The sequence below is a fragment of the Epinephelus lanceolatus genome, chromosome 8 (genome assembly GCF_041903045.1).
Source record: "Epinephelus lanceolatus isolate andai-2023 chromosome 8, ASM4190304v1, whole genome shotgun sequence".
Lineage (NCBI taxonomy): Eukaryota > Metazoa > Chordata > Actinopteri > Perciformes > Serranidae > Epinephelus > Epinephelus lanceolatus.
The window spans coordinates 11,147,944-11,168,117 of NC_135741.1; the positions used below are offsets into that span (position 1 = coordinate 11,147,944).

The 20,174-nt window shown below is 42.1% G+C and overlaps 1 protein-coding gene across 1 annotated transcript; it reads left to right on the top strand.

The window, feature by feature from the left end:
* Positions 1 to 1,802: 1,802 nt before the first annotated feature.
* On the top strand, positions 1,803 to 18,269 carry LOC117257943 (uncharacterized). The gene is made up of 9 exons (XM_033628363.2): positions 1,803 to 2,556; positions 4,513 to 4,737; positions 7,216 to 7,374; positions 10,966 to 11,037; positions 11,152 to 12,300; positions 12,382 to 12,501; positions 14,124 to 14,161; positions 14,252 to 15,449; positions 17,414 to 18,269. Exons 1-9 carry the CDS (start codon positions 1,945 to 1,947, stop codon positions 17,567 to 17,569), a joined length of 3,729 nt encoding a protein of 1,242 aa, XP_033484254.2. The 5' UTR covers positions 1,803 to 1,944; the 3' UTR covers positions 17,570 to 18,269.
* Positions 18,270 to 20,174: the final 1,905 nt, after the last annotated feature.

The window sequence follows — 20,174 nt, forward strand, 5'->3', positions numbered from 1 at the left end:
TGTTCTCCCCATAGACTGTAAAAAATAACAAAAATAAAATAATTTATAAATACAATAAATATATATATAATAAAACAAATACAAACCAGTTAGGTTTTCATTATATTTTATCACATGTAAATATATAGCCTCGTTATAGATATAAAATATGAGAAAATAAATAAAACGTTCTCCTATTGCCTTTAATCGACTCAATTATTACTATTTTAGCATTACTTGTTATTTAAGATGCACTGCCATTTAAAAGCAGGAAATCCTCTGCCACTAAAGCTTGATTGGAAACACTCAGGTGGCTGAGAGGACTACTTTGTCTTTTCAAATGCCCTTTCTTGCTTTTAGGTTGTAGAAGGTCTTCTTAATAACTCAGTGTTGTTTTGTATGAACAGTTTGTTTTGTACATGGAGAACAAAACACGGTGCAATGGTTCAACCAGACTGACAGTTGAAAAAGTGTCAAACATCCCCCTGAACAACAGCTGAATAAGAACCTAGGAAATCACCCATCATTGGTAAAAGAAACTGGGAGCTTAGCATCAAAATGTGTGTAGGTTTAAATGGGAACAGGTTCCTGTTTCATTGTCAAGTGCACAATAATGTCTGTAATGAGCTGGAATTTACAGTAAAGGTATTCTTCAAACTTCACAATAGAAACAGAGGGTTGGTCCATGGCTGGTACTGTTGGAATATCAGATGAACACACTGTGGACTGACAAATCACACTTTAAACCTGCTCAATGTAACTACTGAGTAGACTGCAGTGGGCCCAACATTTACAGACAAACTCAATATTTGGAGCCCAGTTGCACCAGTGTGGTTCAGTGATGATCGAGGGACAATTTTCTGAACTGAAAAAATAAAATACAGGTTGAGTTTCTGTTGGGTTTCAGCCTCAATGCCTGCATGAAGTCAACCACAGGCAACAACGGAGGACGCCAGACAACTCCACTTATTTCCTTCATTTACTGACATGATGATCAGTTTGCTATTAGTTTGATGACCTCAAAGACATAAACATAAATCATGTCAATTAATTCAACCCATTTAATTTCAATCAAATTATCAATGATGAAATCAAAACATCATATTTCCATTGTGAATACTATTGTTAATATAATCAATCTCATGCTGTGCCAAATATTTATTAGATGTATTTATTGCATTTTTTTCCAATATGAATGCTTTGTTTTTAACAATTCTAAATTCCTCTTCAATAATATATATAGTAATTGTCAAACTGGTTTTACTCTAGAAAATAATTCCAAACAAAATCGATCAGTATTTACAACTAATAATCATAAAGCTCATCAATGAATGAATCAAAGTTCCAACAGTTTTCTCCCCTGTCATGAAACACTGAGGACATCAAGTACATGAAGTTTTAATCAGTTAATTCTTCTTCTTTTGGGGACAAATTCAACAGTAATTAATATATGTAGTGTCTGAATTATAGTGTTTCTATTATTTAAAAATAGCCATTACTGGAGAAAAGAAGAAAAACATTAATACAGCAGATGATTACAAACTTTTCAGTGAGTTATGTTTGACATGTTTTTGATAAATTGTTTTAATCAGAATAAAAACTGTTTGGAAAAGATGGAAACACGTGTAAAACATATTTTTCTTTATTAAAAGGAAAAATAAAATGCATTATATCTTCGTTAAGGGTTAATGAGTCGGTTTTATTTTGGAAATGAAGACCGGAAGTCATCAATAGGCTGTGTTAGTGTGACACTGCCGGTCACTTTTTGCCCTCTTTCTCTGCGCGCATTTTGGCAAAGTTTCAGTTTCCAGGATGGAGAGCAACCAGTCGGTCCTCTTCACTGAGCTGTGAGGGCTTAAGACTTCTCAGCATATTTGTGGAAACATCATGATCATCTAGAACTGAGAAAAATCTCCTATTTTCCCCACATTAAAGAAGAAGAAAACCTAAAGAAAAAGAGTCGCGATGAACAGAGACGGAGACAAGAGCGCAAAGTCTGCGCTCCGGAGCCAGAAACAGCAGGTTTCTGCCCAGAAGAAGAAGAAGGACCCGGCTCCTAAAGATGCTCAATGTGGCTCTCTGTCAGGTCCCTGTGACTCTGGGAAGGAGGTGAAACCGGCGGGACAGCAGGGGAAACGATCGGGCAAAGTGTCACTGAGTGTCACGGTGGAGTGCCCCGGTGCGCAGAGGAAGTTATCCGATGCCAGCAACGCTTCAGAGGACCTGAGCAAAGACTCCGGCTGCCCGTCTGGGAAACTCTCCTCCTCAGACAGCAGCTCAGAAATCTCCGACTGCCCCTCGGAGGGCAACAGTAAGCAGGACTCTCCGAGCAGCGACAGTGATTTAAGCTGGATAGAGCCAGGAGCTTATTTGAGCTCGGACAGTGAGGGCAAAGGCGACGGCAAACCGTGCGTAAAGGTGCCGAGGGATACCTGCGCTCTGCAGCCTGATGCTGCTGGAGCCGGGCTCAGTTTGTTTAACTCCTCAGAGGCGTTTATGGATCTCATGATGGGGGAGACAACCGATGATCTGGTCAGGGAGGTGGAGGATCTGAGATCAGAGAACGAGTATCTGAAAGTAAGTTTAATTTAATTTGGCTTTAATCTGATTTGTTTAATTCGGTTTGTATTTGCATGACATCCAGGAGGTTCGCATCTAAATTTCCACGTTTGTATGTTGCTTCTTTGTGAGCTCTATAATAGATCCTCAGACTCTGAACACCAGAGCCGATTTCCTCTCAATGTTCTTGTCAGTCTTCATTAAAGACTTCAGGACAAGTGGTCGGAAAATCTCATGCAAGAGACACAAATGATCTGTGGCACCATCAGAAGCATTTTCCATGTTGTGCTGGAAAAAATAAACTGCAAAGCAAACATAAAAAACAACAAGACAAACAAACATCAACACTGATATTTTACTGGTGCAATTCAAAAGTAGGAAGTTACTCGAGAATTCAAAGCAGTGACTTTGACATTTATCTCTGGTGGCATTTATTTAAGCAATAATTTTGTGTATGCACTGTGAGTTAGGGGCTGTTGTGTCTTCCATAAATGTGTAAGCCAAAGTCTTGGTATTCACCATATCACTAATGCCTTGTATCAATGTTATTACAGTAAAAAAATAAGTTTAAGTTTAACAAAAGTGGAAACTAAACCAGTCAAAAGTTCCAGTAGGAAGGTTGAATTTATTTGTTTAATGCATTTAAAGGGGCACTCAAGCAATGTATTGAAATTTCATAAAGTTGGAAGACTTTCAAGAGAGAGACTTAAAGAAAGTTCAAAACCAAAGTGGTAGAAGCTGAGAATTCTACACTTTTAGTCCAATAACACCAGATACTACATTTCCCATAATGCAACATAACAGCATCTTTCATTTGGTCCCTTTGCCTCCTTAATTTCCACTTCTTTCAAAGTCACACCTCCAGTTTGTAACACAGACGTTTTTTGTTAAAATCTTTAAATCTCAAGCCCAAAGTGAGATTACCCTGATGACATCACTGTGACATCATCAGGGTAAATGCTGCCTTTTAATGCGGCCATATTTGCCATGTTCATTAGAAGATTCCATGTGACCTTGTAGGTGGAAATGTTTTGAAAGGACAGAGTTCACAAGTTGTGATGTGTTTACTGATATTTTCAGAAATGGCGGAGGTTACCAATCATTTGTTGATAATTTATTATAATCTTAGTGGTTTAATTTTACAATATTTCTGAGGAATATGTTGATTTTCCCAACAACCTCATCCTTTTTTCCTCTGACACTGCCTTTGCATTTCGTGCATTACGTGATCTGCTCGCTAGCTTGCTAAGCTGTTAGCTTCTGTGGCTGCAGACGCTGACTGTAGTGTTCATGTTGCTGTTTCCTGGCAGCGGTGCTCTCACGATGTAACCACTTGAATGCCAAGCATGTCGTATACACGGCTTCCCATGTCGTAACAATGAGCTCATGAATTACATTTAAAGGCAGCATCTGGCCAATGAAACCAGCAGGCCAACCAGAGCCACAGAAAACATTTAGACAAATGTTTCCACAGGCTGAATGTAAAGTCACACGTCATGAGTAACAATGTTGGAAGACGGCAGCAAAGAGAAACGATTTGATAAGATATGGAGCCAAATCTGTGAAGCTCTGTAGATCACCAAGCATCCATAAACTGTCAAGAACCATGTGTAGCATGTTTATTCTGTCTTGTTTGTGGTGTGTTTGGAGTGCCCCTTTAAGTTTTTGTTAATGGATGGAATATTGGAAAACCCAATATTTCAAATCTAAAACTTAAGCTGTTTTCAGTGCCTTAAAATAATTGAAGGTTGTTATCATATCCACTGTAATTGTAAATGGATGTTGTATTTTTTAAAGACTATTTTTTGGGGCTTTTGTCTGTGCTGTTGCTCAGCTGGAGAGGGACAGGAAAGTGGGAGAGAAAATGGGGATGATTCACAGCAAAGGGACGTTTATAACGTGAATTCTTTACACTTGAGTATATGATCAAAAGCAGATTCCCTGATAGTTGTATTTCTGTGTTGTCTGTCCCAGGATGAGGTGGAGGAGCTACGCTGTGAGATGCTGGAGATGCGTGACATGTTCCAGGAGGAGGAGGTGTATCAGCTGCAGGAGCTGCGGCTGCAGCTGGAGCAGGCCAACAAGACCTGTCGCATCCTGCAGTACCGCCTCCGCAAGGCCGAGCGCCGCAGCATCCGGGTGGCTCAGACGGGACAGGTGGACGGGGAGTTGGTTCGGAGCTTAGAGCATGATATAAAGGTCAGAGGTCATTACGGTTACTCCTCCTCCTCCTCCTTTGTCATTGTGTGGTCTTGTTAAAATTCACTCACCACCAACAAACAGTAAATTCCCCCAAACTGACTTGTGACTGAATCACTGCTGCTCCAGTTGGACTGTAATCTGTTGACGGCAGCCTGAGTCACGACTGTTTGCTGTGCTGTAAAATACTTCCTGATGTTCGTTGGTACCACAAAACTTTCATTAGCTGGAAATGTCTTCATCATGCATCCTGTTTATATTTTTGTCATACCACGGTGTAATTATGTGGTGAGTCGTTCTCCACGAGTAAGAAACATAAAAGCACAGTAATCTTTATCAGAATCACAGCAGGTCAAACACTCTGTTGTTAAATGAGCCTCTGTGGTGGAAACCAGACTCTGTTTCTGTGAGCCAGAGTGTGCATGATGGTGGTGGTGGTGTAGGATTCCCAACAGCCTCACCCTCTCACACACTCACACACTCATATGGTGAATTCCTGTCACAAACATTTCAACTTTTACAACTCTGGGAAGGAGGTGAAATCAGGACCAAAAGATTTGCTTCACAGCACTTTGCCTGAATTCCAGAGCCTCTGTGAGGAGTGACGACTACAGAGAGGCACAAAATGAAGTGTGAACCCCCCCCCTCCCCCCCGTGTGTGTGTGTGTGTGTGTGTGTGTGTGTGTGTGTGTGTGTTATACGTGAGGGGTGGGAGGGGAGGGCTTTTCATTGTTTTGTTTTGTTTTTGTGAAGCACTTTGTGTTGCATTTTTAATGTATGAAAAGCACTATATAAATAAAGTTTGATTTGATTTGAAAAACTACCACAAAGAAACCATCAGAAGACGCAAAACTACCACACAGAGACACAAAACTATCACCGAAAAACATACAACTACCACAGAGAACCGAAAAACTACCAAAAAGAAACGCATAACCATCAAGAAAAGAAGCAAAACTACTATAAATAGACACAAAACAGTCATCAAAAAATGCATAAACTATTGCAAAGAGATGCAAAACTATCATTCAAAGACGCAAAACTATCACACAGAGGCACAAAACTACTACCATATATATGCAAAACTACTACAAAGAGACACAAAATGACTATAAAGAGATGCAAAACTTTTCCCAAGCGATGCAAACTACCACAATGAGATGCAAAACTATCACCAACAGGCACAAAACTATCATTCAAAGAAGCAAAACTATCACACAGAGGCACAAAACTACTACCATATATATGCAAAACTACTACAACAAAGAGACACAAAATGACTATAAAGAGACGCAAAACTTTTACCAAGCAATGCAAACTACCACAATGAGATGCAAAACTATCACCAACAGGCACAAAACTATCACCTGAAGACCTAAAACTACTACAAAGAAACTCAAAACTATCACCAAAAAATGTGAAGCTATTACCAAAAAACACCCCGGCAAAACTACCACCAAGAGATGCAAACTACCACAAAAAGGTGCAAAACTACCACAGGGACATGAAAAACGACCAAAAGGAAACACATTACCATCAGCAAAAGAAGCAAAACTACCATAAAGAGATGCAAACTAGTCACCAAAAAATGCAGAAACTACCGCAAAGTGGCGCAAAACTGTCATTCAAAGACGCAGCACTACCATGCAGAGGCATAAAACTACCATAAGAAACATGCAAAATTATCACCAAGAGATGCAAAGCTATCACCAAAAAATGCAAAACTTTTACCAAGTGATGCACAACTACCACAAAGAGATGCAAAACTATCACCAAAAAATGCAAACAACCACAAAGAGATGCAAAAATGTCACTAAAAAACGCAAAACTTTTACCAAGCGATGCACACTACCACAATGAGATGCAAAGCTGTCACCAAAAAATGCAAAACTACCACCCGAAGATACAAAACTACCACAAAGAGACACAAAACTACTACAAGGAAACGCAAAACAATCGCCAAAAAAAAGTAAAGTACCATAACAAGATGCAAAACAATCACCAAAAAATGCAAAACTATCACCAAAAAATGTGAAGCTATTACCAAAAAATGTGAAGCTATTACCAAAACTAGAGCACTCGGAGAGCACAGACCTCCGCCAAGCAGCTCGGATTTCCCGCCATTTTATTATTTTATCCACTTCGCTTCAACCGATCACCACCAAAATTACGTATCCTAAAAGAGCGTTGACTCTGGCTGGTAATATTACATCCGACCCCTCTCACATTTTATTTGAAGAATATCAGCTTTTGCTATCACAGAAGATTTAGAGTCCTACAGGCTCGACTGGACAGGTTGAGGAATTCATTTGTTTCTCAGTCTGTTGAAAAAGACTTTTGAGTCTCTTTCAATCTCTGGGTCTTGCTCCTATGTAGGGCGGGTGGGGGCCCTTTTGCATGTCTGTTCCCAGGGGCCCATTCTCTCATGTTCCGTCCATGATTGGAGCCACACTAACCTGCTTTTGGCTTTGTTTACAGGTTGCAAAGAGTGTGTCCCTCCGGCTGTACAATGAGCTGGAGGTGGTGCAGAAGAAGAAGTCCCAGTTGGAGTGGGAAAACGAGGCGCTGCGTGAGAAGACTCAGGAACTGGAGGTGGCCAAGCAGGTGTTACAGACTGAGGTGGAGAAAGTCAAAGAGGTACAACACTATTTAAAAATTAGTTTTGCTCATTGTTACTTCACTGTGATGTGTGAGCTTAACTGTGCAGAACGATGGAGGACGGAGAGTGTTTTTAAGTCTTAAACATTTTGGAGGGGATCATAAATAAATGTGAACACTGGATCGAGACAGTCAGCCTGAATCTTGACAGAAACACAACCTCCTGCCACCGACACCCTTCACGAGCCTCCATCCCTCGAGTCAAGAATCCTCCTCCATTTCTGCTGCCACACAGCTGCACCCATCCCAGGCAGCTGTCCCCCTCATCCCTCAGTCACCCTGATGTCAGGTGACACATGACCCGGGTGTAGATCAATGATATGAGTGGAGGGCCAGCAGCTGCGTGGAGCCTGGGCGGGGTGAAGCCGCCTGGTATGCTGAAGCCTGAACTCCAGGCACAGCTGATCTCCTCACAGAGAGAAGGGAGAGAGAGATTACAAAAATAGACTTGCTTTCTCTCTTTCTGCTCCTATTAAGCTGGGCTAAATCTGGATCAGCGTGTATTATGGCATTCAAATTGGTGTTTGTGTGCCGACACACTGACCTACAACCATCCTTGCACATGCTTTTATCATATGGTAGCCACCACACCCCGGCAGTGATTGAATTTCCAGTCCACCTTTTATTCTTGAGGCGGCTCCTGCCTCGATGGCTCCTGCGATAACGGCCGTGCACTTCAGTGACACGTGTTTGGTTTAATCCAGGATTCGGTGCTTTGGCATGAGCTCAGTCTGGCCCACTCATCGGAGGCAGCTGCTAGTCTCTTTGATCCCGGCAGGAAAATCCACTTAGATTACCTAATCTAAGGGCACAAAACACAGTCTAGAGGGAAGTGAAGGAGGATGAAACATTTGAGAGACTCACACTGCAGCTGGACTGTCTGTGACCCTGTTAGTGGGATGCTGAGTGGTAATTTAATACTGTCAGGTCACGGCGTGGCTGCAGATGCCCAAACAATGACGAAACCATAAGTGAAGACTAAAAGTTTTATTCTGAAATGCAACATGAAGTATGGAAATTTTCCAGTTCAAGAAAAGTGTCTATTCATCATTTCAAGTGACAGTAACAGTATCTGTGCAGCCTGCTGACCCACTGACCTTGAATTGAAAACACTGACACCCACTCCTTGTGTTTGACACTTGTGGCCAGTAGAAGAATGACTGTTATTAACACTGTGACATCCTGTCTAGTGTCTCGCAGAAAGACAATGACGCCAGACAGAAGCGAACATTCCTGCAATGCTCAGACTTACAAATTAACTCAGTCATGTAGAGAAGGGGAGAAGTCAGAGGCAAAGAAATGTTTGGATCAGATTTCACTGTGGACAGTTATTTGTGCATTTTAGGCATCTATCAAAGCAGCACAAGGCCATGATGAAAAGTTCAAATTATTTTACTTTAAGGGGGAGAAAGCAGGTGAAAACTACTATTTCTAAACATTTCTTTCAGACTAGTAGAAAATGTCAAAAGTATTTTAGTATATATAATATTATATAATTTATAAAAAAAAAATATAATATAATAATATATAAGAAAATAGTGTAAAATAATAATAATAATAATATATTTTAATTCAGATTTCTGTTTTGGAAATTTATGCAAAAATTGTGTTGTTATATAATGCCTCTTTTGCATATTCTTATATACCATTTTAGAAAACTCAACTAGGGAAGTTTAATGGAGATGCTGCATAAAATGTTTACCCCCTTCAACTGTAATGTCTTTTTTTGTCTAAAAGTTAAAGGCCTTTTTTTCTCAAAATTACTTTTTTCTCACACTCTGAGCCAGAAATCTCCACCTCCGCTGCACTTACATTCACCAAACTGTCCAATTTTATTCCTGTCTATATTCTGAAGGTTTTTAGAGGGGTTTGTTCATATATCATTCATAGCCTGATTTATAGAACACCTAAAAATAAGGTGAAAACTGATTTTTAATGGCATTTGATAGTATTTTATTGATAAAAAGAGAAATCCAAAACTCCCTCTGCAAAAAACCTTTGAATTTAATATGAAAACAAAATGAAACAACAACTTTGAACCTGGATTTATCCAATGTTTTGATTTCTGCTCTGGAAATGTATGTACATCACTGCAAATTTAATTGGATAATGTATCATTTGTATATTTAAATATCAAATTCCAGAAAACTTGAAATACAAAAAATAATTCTTAATGTAATTAATCAACTGGGAAAGTTTCGTAGTTGGTGTGAAATGGGGAAGCTTGCAGCTGCTGCAGCAAAGACAAAGCCTTTGTACATGACGTGCCTGCTCTACCAGGTTAGCTAATGGGCGCACCCATGGTGATATCTCTTTAGTTTAAAGTTTCACCCTATCCACCCCTGTCTCCCTTTGCGGAAACAATTTGGGAACAGTTTGGGAAATTCACTAATTTGCTTCCTTGGAGAGAGTTAGATGAGAAGATTGATACCATACCTTTCATGCCTGTTCATTGAGTATGAAGCCAAAGCCAGCAGCTGGTTAGCTTAGCTTAGCTTAGCATAGCATAAAAACTGGACACGGGAAAAACCACTAGTCTGGCTCTGCCAAATGATAACATAAATCTGCCGACCAGCACCCCTAAAGCTCACCAATAACAATATATCTTGTTTAAATAATATTTAAAAAAAAAAATCTAATTTGTGGTCAACAAGACTCCAGACAGTCACTGCGCCCAGCCAAGAAATAGTCTCAAATCACAAATTGATGTTTTAAGCAAACAGGTAGAGATGTTCTGATACCATTTTTACCTGACACTAATTCTGTTGTCTGAACTTGTGTATTGGCTGATACAGAGTACTGATCTGATACCACTGCATTAAGAATAAAAGAACAGCTGTATACTACTAACCCTGTATGGATGTGAAATGAGTGATTTCACTGTACGGCATTGCTCAGGTCAAACCTGTAAACTATTGCCAAATTGTTGACATTTGCTTACAACCCATGTTACACTATTTACTGGAATTCAGTTCTTCTTCACTGCTCGAAAACTATTGTTTTAGAGTTTTTGAAAAGAACTGATTTCTGTGAAAACTGCCATTTTATACAGTTTACGTTTATTGTGGTATTGGATCGGTACATTGACCTAAGTACTCACAATATCTGGTCCAGCATTTTAAGCAGTATCAGAGGCATTTCCACTGCTGGTACTGGTATCAGAACGACTCCACAAACAAGATTTAATGTCTTAATTAGTGAGCTTTAGAGGTGCTGGCGGGAAACAGAGCCAAGCTTACGTCTACTGGCTGAAGCTTCACACTGAACAGACAGATCTGAGAGCAGATTCCACCTTCTCATTAAACTCTCCGCATGCAATGTTGAACTGCTGAACTGGATACTCTCACTGAGCTTTGGACTTCAGTGAGGTCTCTACACAATATGTCACAATTTTGAGAGGCAGATGAAGACGTTTAAAAGGTGCAGCCAAGTCTGTATGTCACTTTACTTCAAGAAATTGACATATCCAAAGTAATTCACATGGTTCATCAATGACGAGGTGCTCAGTTGGATTTGTTTTTTTATGTATTGCGCCTTTTATTCACCTCTTTGTTATGTTTTCTCCCTCAGAGCACTCTGAAGAGGAAAAGCACCCGATCATCTGCCAGCAGAGCAGAGAAGAGGCTCTCTCAGCAGATTGAGGTTCGTCATAATTCAAGTCTGATTTCAAATGTGACTTCAAAATGTATCTTACAGTATATATGTAATTATATTGTTGTCATGATATATATTCATCTTTCTTTTTTTGCCCCAAAGGATGACAGTGCAGATCTCAGATGCCAACTCCACTTTGCCAAAGAAGAATTAGCTCTCATGTGCAAGAAGCTCACCAAGTTGGTATCAGAGAGCGAGGGCATGCGTGAGGAGCTGGCCAAATACCACTCAGCCTACGGGGACATAGACGCCACCCATTCGCCTGAGGGCAAACAAAACTCCGCCCACGCCAGGGAGGCAGAGGTCAAAGTTCACCTGAAGCTGGTGGAAGAGGAGGCCACGCTCCTGAGTCGCCGCATCGTCGAACTGGAGGTGGAGAACCGTGGACTGCGAGCTGAGATGAGTGACCTGAGAGAGAAAATAGGAAGAGGAGGAGGAGGGGAAGAGGAAGAAGAAGAGAATAGGGAGGTGTTGGAGGAGAATCCATCAGTTTCCACAGTGGAGAAGGACAGAGAGGGAAGTTTGAATACAGGATGCACAACGTACGAGCAGGGTCAGGATGAGGAAGCAGAGAAAGGTAAAAATGATGTTGAGACTTCATCACAGACTGACGTGGCGATTACTGCCTGTCAGATTACTCGAGAGGGTCCTGTGGGTGGTGAGTGGGACCCTTCGGACAGTCATGAGAGTGATAACAACAAGAAACCTGACAAAGGTCTCAAAGGAATGACAGTGAAAGACTATGAAACTCTTCTAGCTCTCAGAGATCATTCCTGCATGTTGAGTTCAGCCATCCAGCTCCTGATGAGGCCACCAAAAAACGGCCATCGCTCATCTACCTCATGTGGTTTCACCTCTCCAACAGAGGTGGACTCGAATGGCAAGGCACAGAAGGTATTCCCACCAGGGCCTTTGAATGAGGCTCTGGAGCTTCTGCAGGCCATGCTGTTGGCTTTCATTGGGAGGGTGGAGACGCTTCTAACAGGAGAAGATTCAGACAAACTGTCCGTTCACAAGGATGGACGTGTTTGGTATTCCTGCACTTTCTCTGGAGACTGTAAAGATCTGAATCTCAAAGAGTCACCACGTAAGCAGGAGTGTGGTGAAGACCCATGCATGACAGACATTAAGGAGACAGAGAAACAAATGAGGCAAGCAAGCAGGGACCCCAAAATGCGACTGTCATTGCAGATTCTGTGGATCCTCCATCAGTGGTGTCAGGTTAAAGGACCCAAGCTGGAAGGAAAGGAGGTAGAATTAAAGTTTTTTATTATTAAATCAACACATTTTGTTTATTTATACATCTAAATAAGTCTGGATTTTTTGATTTAGGGTAAAGACAAAACCATGTCTGTGCTGCGGGCGTTGTTGCAAGACCTCGGTGCAGAGCTTCGGGATGAGTGGATTGAATTTGACAGTGAGGCCAAGGCCACGCGGGGCAAAGCAGCTGAGGTAAGGACGGTGTTTTCCCTCCAGGCATGTGCCTCTCCTGCTGTGCGCGGGGCTGTGTGATACAGTGGGAAGTCCTGCTCATGATCCGTCTCCTTGGCCGCACGTCCTCCTGACACACCAGGCATCATGAAAAGACCGATGCCAGAGTATTTAGGCTAATCTCTTGTAAGGGGCTGCAGCCAAACAGGACAGGCATGTTCAAATCTGCTGCATGAAAACACTCAACTGATTCTGTGTGTTGTGCTGTGCTCAGACCTGGTGCATGAATGTACATTTTTCAAATGTACAACTCTTTAATTATTGTTTCCACCTGCTTGGTCAAATGCAAATAAGATAAGAAATGTAATCAAACATTTGAGTTGTTGCCACTGAACTCTTGGTGTGTCCTTTGCACAGCATGACTTAAGATCTGCTTTGAAGCGCCGGATTTATTTCTTTAATGGCTGTTTTTCCTCCTTATTCCACTGGCTAGACTGTAATCCCTCCTTTCCTCTGAGGCACATTTAATATGTTGTGATAAAACAAGACTAAGGGTGCTTTCACACCTGCACACTGCTTGGTTTAATTCAATCGAACTCAAGTTTGTTTGCCCCCTAAGTGCAGTTTGTTTGGGCTGGTGTGAACACAGCAATCACACTCAGGTGCCCACCACAACAACCGGACCGAGACCTTCTTGAAGAGGTGGTCTCAGTCCGGTTACAAACGAACTCTGGTGCGGTTCGTTTGTGGTGAGAACGTGTTCCGACCTGGATCTGAACCAACTGCAGTCACATGACACATTGTTTGGGTTAAACATGAGCATGTTACAGTCCTGGAGGATTATTAATGTGCACCTCCTCCTGTACTGCTTTAATATGCACATTCAGCACATCCAATGTATCAAAACATTGTTTTCTAGTTGGAGCCGCGCCTCATTTTCAAACTGTATGGTTTGACTAAAATGAACAATGACAGCAATATAGTCCACGATGAGCAGCGCTAAAATCAACCTGCGTAGTTGTCCCTCCATTGTGACATTAGAAAGTGTCACATTTATCTTGCCAGTGTACTCTTCTTCAATGTTTTGTTTACTTCCTGGATTTTTCCCACATGGAAATTCTGACCAATCAGGAGCAGCTTTCTCACACAAGACATTTTATCTGGTCTGCTTGTAAATGCTGCCGTGAGAACACGAAACAACTCTAGGCAATTATACAACTTTGGAACAAAATTAGTCCCTGATTTGGGCCAAGGCAAGACAACTCTAGGTCTGAAAGCACCCTGAGAGTCTACAGCCCTGCTAGCAGCCCTGTAAGGCTGCGTTAGCGTCAGCAGGCTAACATGCTAACAATGACAGTGATGACGCGGGGAGAATATGCGGGGACCCCCCAGGAACCCTCCTGCTGTGAGGTGACAATGTAACCACTGTACCACCATGCCACTCAGAGAATCACCAAAGTCAGTAGGATACATCATCAGGGGACCATGAATGTCTATTAAAAATGTCATGTCAGTCCATCCAGTAGTTGTGATATTTCAGTCTGGAGCAAAGCTGTGGATCTTCAGGCCAACACTGACGTAAAATGATTTCCAAGTTCAGTAACCATCGTTTAGCTAAAGTGTGTTTTTGTCTCTCTACTCAGTGTGCCGCCAGTCGCCTCCTTCATGATGAAGCTGACAGGTAAGTGTTTTTCAACCTCTTCATATCTTGTCCACCTTGATCCTGAAGACAATGAGATCATAACTCATGTGTCACCTTCTATTTTCACAGGATGTGCAGCTCAAAAGTAAAAAGACTTCGGCAGCAGCTTTCTCCACACGGCTGTAGGAGGAAGAACTGGTGCTATCTAAACCAGGAGGCTGCCCAGCTGGACCGAGAGGACCCCGTTAAGACGTGGGACCATCTAATCATGCCGCTTAGCTTCCCTGATCTGGACTTTGAGCAGATGTCCATGGAGAGAAGCCACACCGCGCCGGAGAAGTCTGCCTACCGCATCTACTACAGTCCCCCATCAGCTCGCAGAGTCCAGCTGGCTCAGCTGAAGCAAAGCCCCGTCGCAGACAGAGAGTCTGTCACCTCTGGCTCTCCATGGTGCACACCACCGACCTCCTTCTCACCGCTCTGCCTGGGCTCAGCTGCCAACCTCAGCGACGACATGAAGGAGATGACGGCCAGCTGGAGGCAGACGGTTCACATCAGTTCACAGGAGAGGAGAGGGAGAGTACAGCAGCGGTGGGTGGACGTGGCCTGTTCAGGTACTCAGACCCTCATGAAGCCACTTATGGTGAGTGTTGGTCAGCAGACAGACGGGTCAGTCCCTGTGAGAGGCAGCCCCTCCAGAGTCCTGAGCTCCTCCCTGCTCTCCGCCCGCTCCCACCACATCTCCGCCTCACTGGACGGGGTACCAGGCAGAATCGAGAGGACCAGACCCACCACCTCCTCACCTAAACTGTACCGGAGACACTCTGCATCCGGTACATCCTCTCCCCCCTCATCCACCAACTTGACCTCCTCTTCTTCCTCCTCCTCATCGTCATCCACCTCTAGAGATCGAGCGCTGTGGAACCTGAACCACCAAAGCCACACCGGCCTCCAATGGACCCGACAAACCAGTCAAAGAGTCGGAGCAGGACAGAATAACAGCTCCCTGAGCAGCGCCAAGCCTCCCAGCAAACCTGTGGGCACCAACCGTTACGGCATGGTCACAGAGTTCCTGCGCAGGGTGAGTGGCCGGGCAGAGAAACCTGTACCGGGGTCAGGCCAGAAAACAAAGAGCGGTCTAAAGAACCTGGAACGCGTTCCAACGAGGCCGCCTGCTGCTCCGCTGCAGAGGAACGACAGCGTGACGAGGATCGTAAACCAGAGGTTCATGAAGCAGAGAGAGGAGGCCGGTCGGGCACAGAGAGAGGAGAAGGGGAGCAGTCTGAACCACGGTGTCCGACACAGCCCGAGTACCCTCACAACAGAGGTGAGCGTAACAAACAATATGTCTGATACCTGATTATTACACCTGCTGCTGATCAACCATGAATTTAAAGATGTGGACAAAATAACAGGAACACCATCAGTACCACTTTAATGAAGCTCTTTATAATACTGTTTTTACACATTTACATTTCTATGATATACTTTTCCAGAAATGAGTCCACAGAGGTGAGATGATCTGACCATCAAATTACTGATTAGTTAAAGCCAAACATGAGCTCTAAAGCTGCAATTGCCTTGTAATAAAACTCTCCACAGTATGAACAGTGGTTACATGAGCCTCAAAACCAGCCACAACTCAGCCCTGAGCAGAGTTACCGTCCTCTACTGACCAATCAGACTGCAGTGTTCACAGCTCCACCTTTTAGTACCAGATCTGTGTGCTAGGTACCCCAACAGAGGGGGGACCAAAAATGGGGACGGTACGGAACGATTCATTAGGCCTGTTTCCACTGAAGAAGTTCCTGGTACTATTTGGGGGGCAGGAACTACTACAGGAACGTCCTCTCACTCGGCCCTCTCAACTGCCGTGTCTCCACTGAGAGAGCGGAGTAGGAGGAAGGTTCCTGTAAAGTTACCGGGCTCTGTATGTGACGTAATCGTTGCGTGGCCATTTTGACCGGGGCGACGTAGGGGTGTAGGGACGCTGTTAGCCGTTAGCGGTGTCTGTAATAACTCCGGTCACGGTCTGTGAAATTTTTTTTTTTCCAGCGGATGTCTTAGTTACAACATGATTGAGCTAACTGGAGTAGTTTCATGTTGTATCCGACAACGGGAGGCTTTTAACAGATGACGTCCTGATGTTAGCTTTTCTGCTGCTGTTAGCTGTCCCTGTCAGTTGATGCTTTCTAGACATCGTGATTTCCCAAAACTGAATAAATACCACACATAGCAACACAAAACTGCTTTGCTAGCTCAATCATGTTGTAACTAAGATATCCGCTGGAAAAGATTTTTTTTTTCACAGTCCGTTTGTTAAGTTATTACAGACACCGCTAACAGCTAACGGTTAGCCCGGCTAATCTACGATAACCATGTTATTAATTACAAAACGTCACATCCCGCCTTGAGTATATCCAATCAGCACCAAGTAATCCCCAAGCCCCAGCCAGGAGTTTTTCGGGGCCGTTCTGAGTACCTACTCCGAGGCAGGGACTTGTTTAACCCCTGTAAAAGTTCCGGAACTCTGTCCTTCGGGGGTGGTTCCTGCAGTGGAGACACGCACCACAGCCCCGGCCCCATAAAATTACCCCGAAGTTCCTGCGGTGGAAACAGGCCTATTGGTACCATCCACAACTTTTCACAGTGGAAATAGAAAAAAGCGCACCGAACTGAACTGAACTGTACAGTACTGCTCGTTGGAAACAGGGCTTTAGTTTACTGTGTATAAGATCGATGGTGACAGCTCAGAAGGTAGAGCGGGCTGTCCATTAATCAAAGGGTTGGAGGTTCGATTTCTGGCTCCTACTGTCCACATATCGAAGTGATCTCAAGTTGCTCACAGCAAATTAGTGCAGTCTAGTTACCCTTTATCCTGAAGTGAGTACACTCTGTGCAGCCACAGGATCCAGATTTATCCTAAGTCATTAGTTCGGAGTACACACTTGATTATATTGAGCGTCATACTTGTGTTTGGCCGTGTCGTTGAGCTACTTTGCTGTCTCTGTCAATCAGCTGTCTGTTAGTCACTCACTCTACAGCAGGAAAGGACACTTTAAAATATAAGCTCTATGCCAGTACTTAAAAATGAAGCGTTTTTTACAAACTTGATATATTTGCAAGTCACTTGCGGTCCATTCAGAACAAACCTGCGACCCACTTTTGGACTGCAACCCACCAGTTGGAAACCACTGATGTAAAGCACTGATCCATTGAGCTTTAACAAACTGATATTGTGCCGTAAAGCATTCTCAGTGTTTGTGTCGTCTCTTCTCTGTCTCTGAACAGGATGGAAACTACGACTGCAGCTCCAGCAGCACTTTGACCTTCTGCTTCTCTCGCCCGTCTCGCTCCACCCAGAGACAAACATCAACCCAGAGCAAACTCCACCGACACAGATACTCGCCTCCAGTGAGCGTGGCCGCAGACCCCAACTGTGAGTGACCGGGCGGAGAAACACACTGATACTTGTGGACAGCTGACAGTGGTCTGAGCAACGGGGAAGGGAATTTAAGACGTAATCTTCAGATGTCAGCTCTGCTTTACTTGCAGGGTGGATGAACTGGGAGGACTGGTAGACTGCACGTGGGATGTTTAGGCTTTATAGCTCAGTCCTTATGACTTCTGTTGGTGCAGTCATCTCTTCTTACAGATGGGTTCATCTCCATATTATTACAAGACAATCTTGCAAATCTTAAGTCATATTTACAACTTTAAACTTTATGTAAAATGGATTTTGCACTTATATTGTAAACTGCAAATTAACTTTATATTATCTTTGTAGTATTTTGTAGAGAATAACCTTTAATTGTTTTATTGAATAAACACCTGAGATCTGAACAACAGGATGTACTGTGACATTATTAATCTGTATATATGTTTGGCTTCATGGTCACACATCAAAATCTGATTTTTTTTTTAAGATGCAGAAACTTGTTTACTCTGCTTCAGGTGGAGGCTCCAGGCTGTTACGTCACATGCTCAAAAAAGAAAAGTAACGGCTAAGTAGTTAATGAGATAAGATTTCCTCTTCTGTCAGGAGCACGATCCTTCGCCCTCACCCTCACTCTCTGATGGTCACTCTTAACTTTCACTGTCACTGAATAACTGCGGCCGGCACATTAAAGTGTAATGATTTGTTTTGTAACTTTATAATATACCTGGGAGTTAGATGTTGATTCGTAGCATGAGCTCAGACTTTCTTAGAGCAGATCAGCTGAAATTCTTTGTCTCCTCTCGGTGGTGGCTGGCAGCTGGCCCCGTGGTGGTCAAGGACGGAGTCACACAATCACACGGTGTCACGTTTCTGCTCAGCACACGTGTTCACCATCTACTGTTACACACACACACGAAACAATGTGGGTTACCTCCCAGTGGAGTGTGTAATTCACCATAACCCAGTTTCACAAGATTAGTGAAAAGGTGGCAAAAACACACAGAAAGTAGGGCAGTAAACAAGTTTCCTGACAGAGAGGAAAAACATTTTGAAACAAATGATGAATAATCCTCTTCCATCCACAGGCTGCAGCTCACACTGTGTTTACTGAAATACAACAAATAGGCACAATCATAATTGCACATTATGAGCATGACAATCTTTTAAGAGAATAAAATAGCTTTAGGGGGAAATGCTTTTCCTGCCGTTCACTTTTGAGATCAAACTGTAAATTTGCAAATATACTGAAAATAGATTTGATGTAAGGCTGGATCATTTACTACAGAGGCAAAGTGGGCACCCACCCCAGATCCTCAGGCCTACGGGTCCAAGATACACTGTCAATTGTTTCAGCGATTTTTTACGACTAAATATATAATCATAAAAATATTTTTATGATAGTAGAAACAAATAACAGGAAACTGTCAGGGTGAACTCACAATTAAACTGTAACAGTATTAATGCTACCACCACAATAAATATTATTAATGTATATGGACTAATGTTGACTTTTACATTTAATATATAAATGTATTGGCACTGGTAAAACATTCTCCTCTTAACACACTGTTGACAAAAGTGACTAACTATATGAACTACAGACATATTTTTGGGTTTATAGAACTGCAGGTCATTAAGCAGGACTACAATAAAAGGTTAGTACTTCATGTAGAAAGAATTTAAACCAAAATAACAGTGATAATGAAAATTAATTAAACTACCTAACAATAAATATTGTAGTAAAAAAAGCTTCTTCAAGACCAGCTCCAACTTCACATATTAAAACATTTGTGATAAAAATTTAATTTCCCTTTGTGGGATTAATAAAGTATATTATTATTATTATTATTATTATTATTATTATTATTATTATTATTACTATTATTATACACATATGATTATTATTGTCACATACATATTCTGTCATATACTAATATTTACTTACCAAAATATTATTATTATTATTATTAGATCTGTCTCTCTCTTTGTCTCATTGTGTCATACGGATTACTGTAAATTTATCATGTTGATCTGTTCTGTACGTCATCTATTGCACGTCTGTCCGTCCTGGAAGAGGGATCCCTCCTCAGCTGCTCTTCCTGAGGTTTCTACCGTTTCTTTTTCCTCCGTTAAAGTTTTTCCTTATCCACTGTGAGGGTCCAAAGGACAGAGGGATGTCGTATGCTGTAAAGCCCTCTGGGGCAAGCTGTGATTTGTGATATTGGGCTTTATAAATAAAATTGAAATTGAAAGTACTAATATCATCATCATCATCATCATTATTATCATTATTATTATTATTATTATTATTATAATAAAAATCAAGTAATCTACATTGCATTATTTGACATGCTAAAACAAGTAATTCTGAAGAACACTGACTATTACTTTTGATAGCTGATCATATTTATGTATTTTTGCTGCAGGACTCTGACTTGTAACAGAGTGTAGTTTACACACTGATATTACTACTGTTTTCAGGTTAAAGATCTGAATACTTCTTGTAATATCCTGCAGTACTGAATCTTGCCTGAGGGGGCGCTACAGTTGCAGCTCTGCTCTTCCTGTCAGCTGTGTGCCTTCTTTAACAACATTTGTTGATACCAACAGAAA

Bases quoted from the DNA above. Each gene is read 5' to 3' on its own strand.
- LOC117257943 (XM_033628363.2), top strand. From the start codon at position 1,945: ATGAACAGAGACGGAGACAAGAGCGCAAAGTCTGCGCTCCGGAGCCAG. The intron at 4,738-7,215 runs GTCAGAGGTCAT...CTTTGTTTACAG, and splicing joins GCTTAGAGCATGATATAAAG to GTTGCAAAGAGTGTGTCCCT. The intron at 11,038-11,151 runs GTTCGTCATAAT...TTTGCCCCAAAG, and splicing joins GGCTCTCTCAGCAGATTGAG to GATGACAGTGCAGATCTCAG.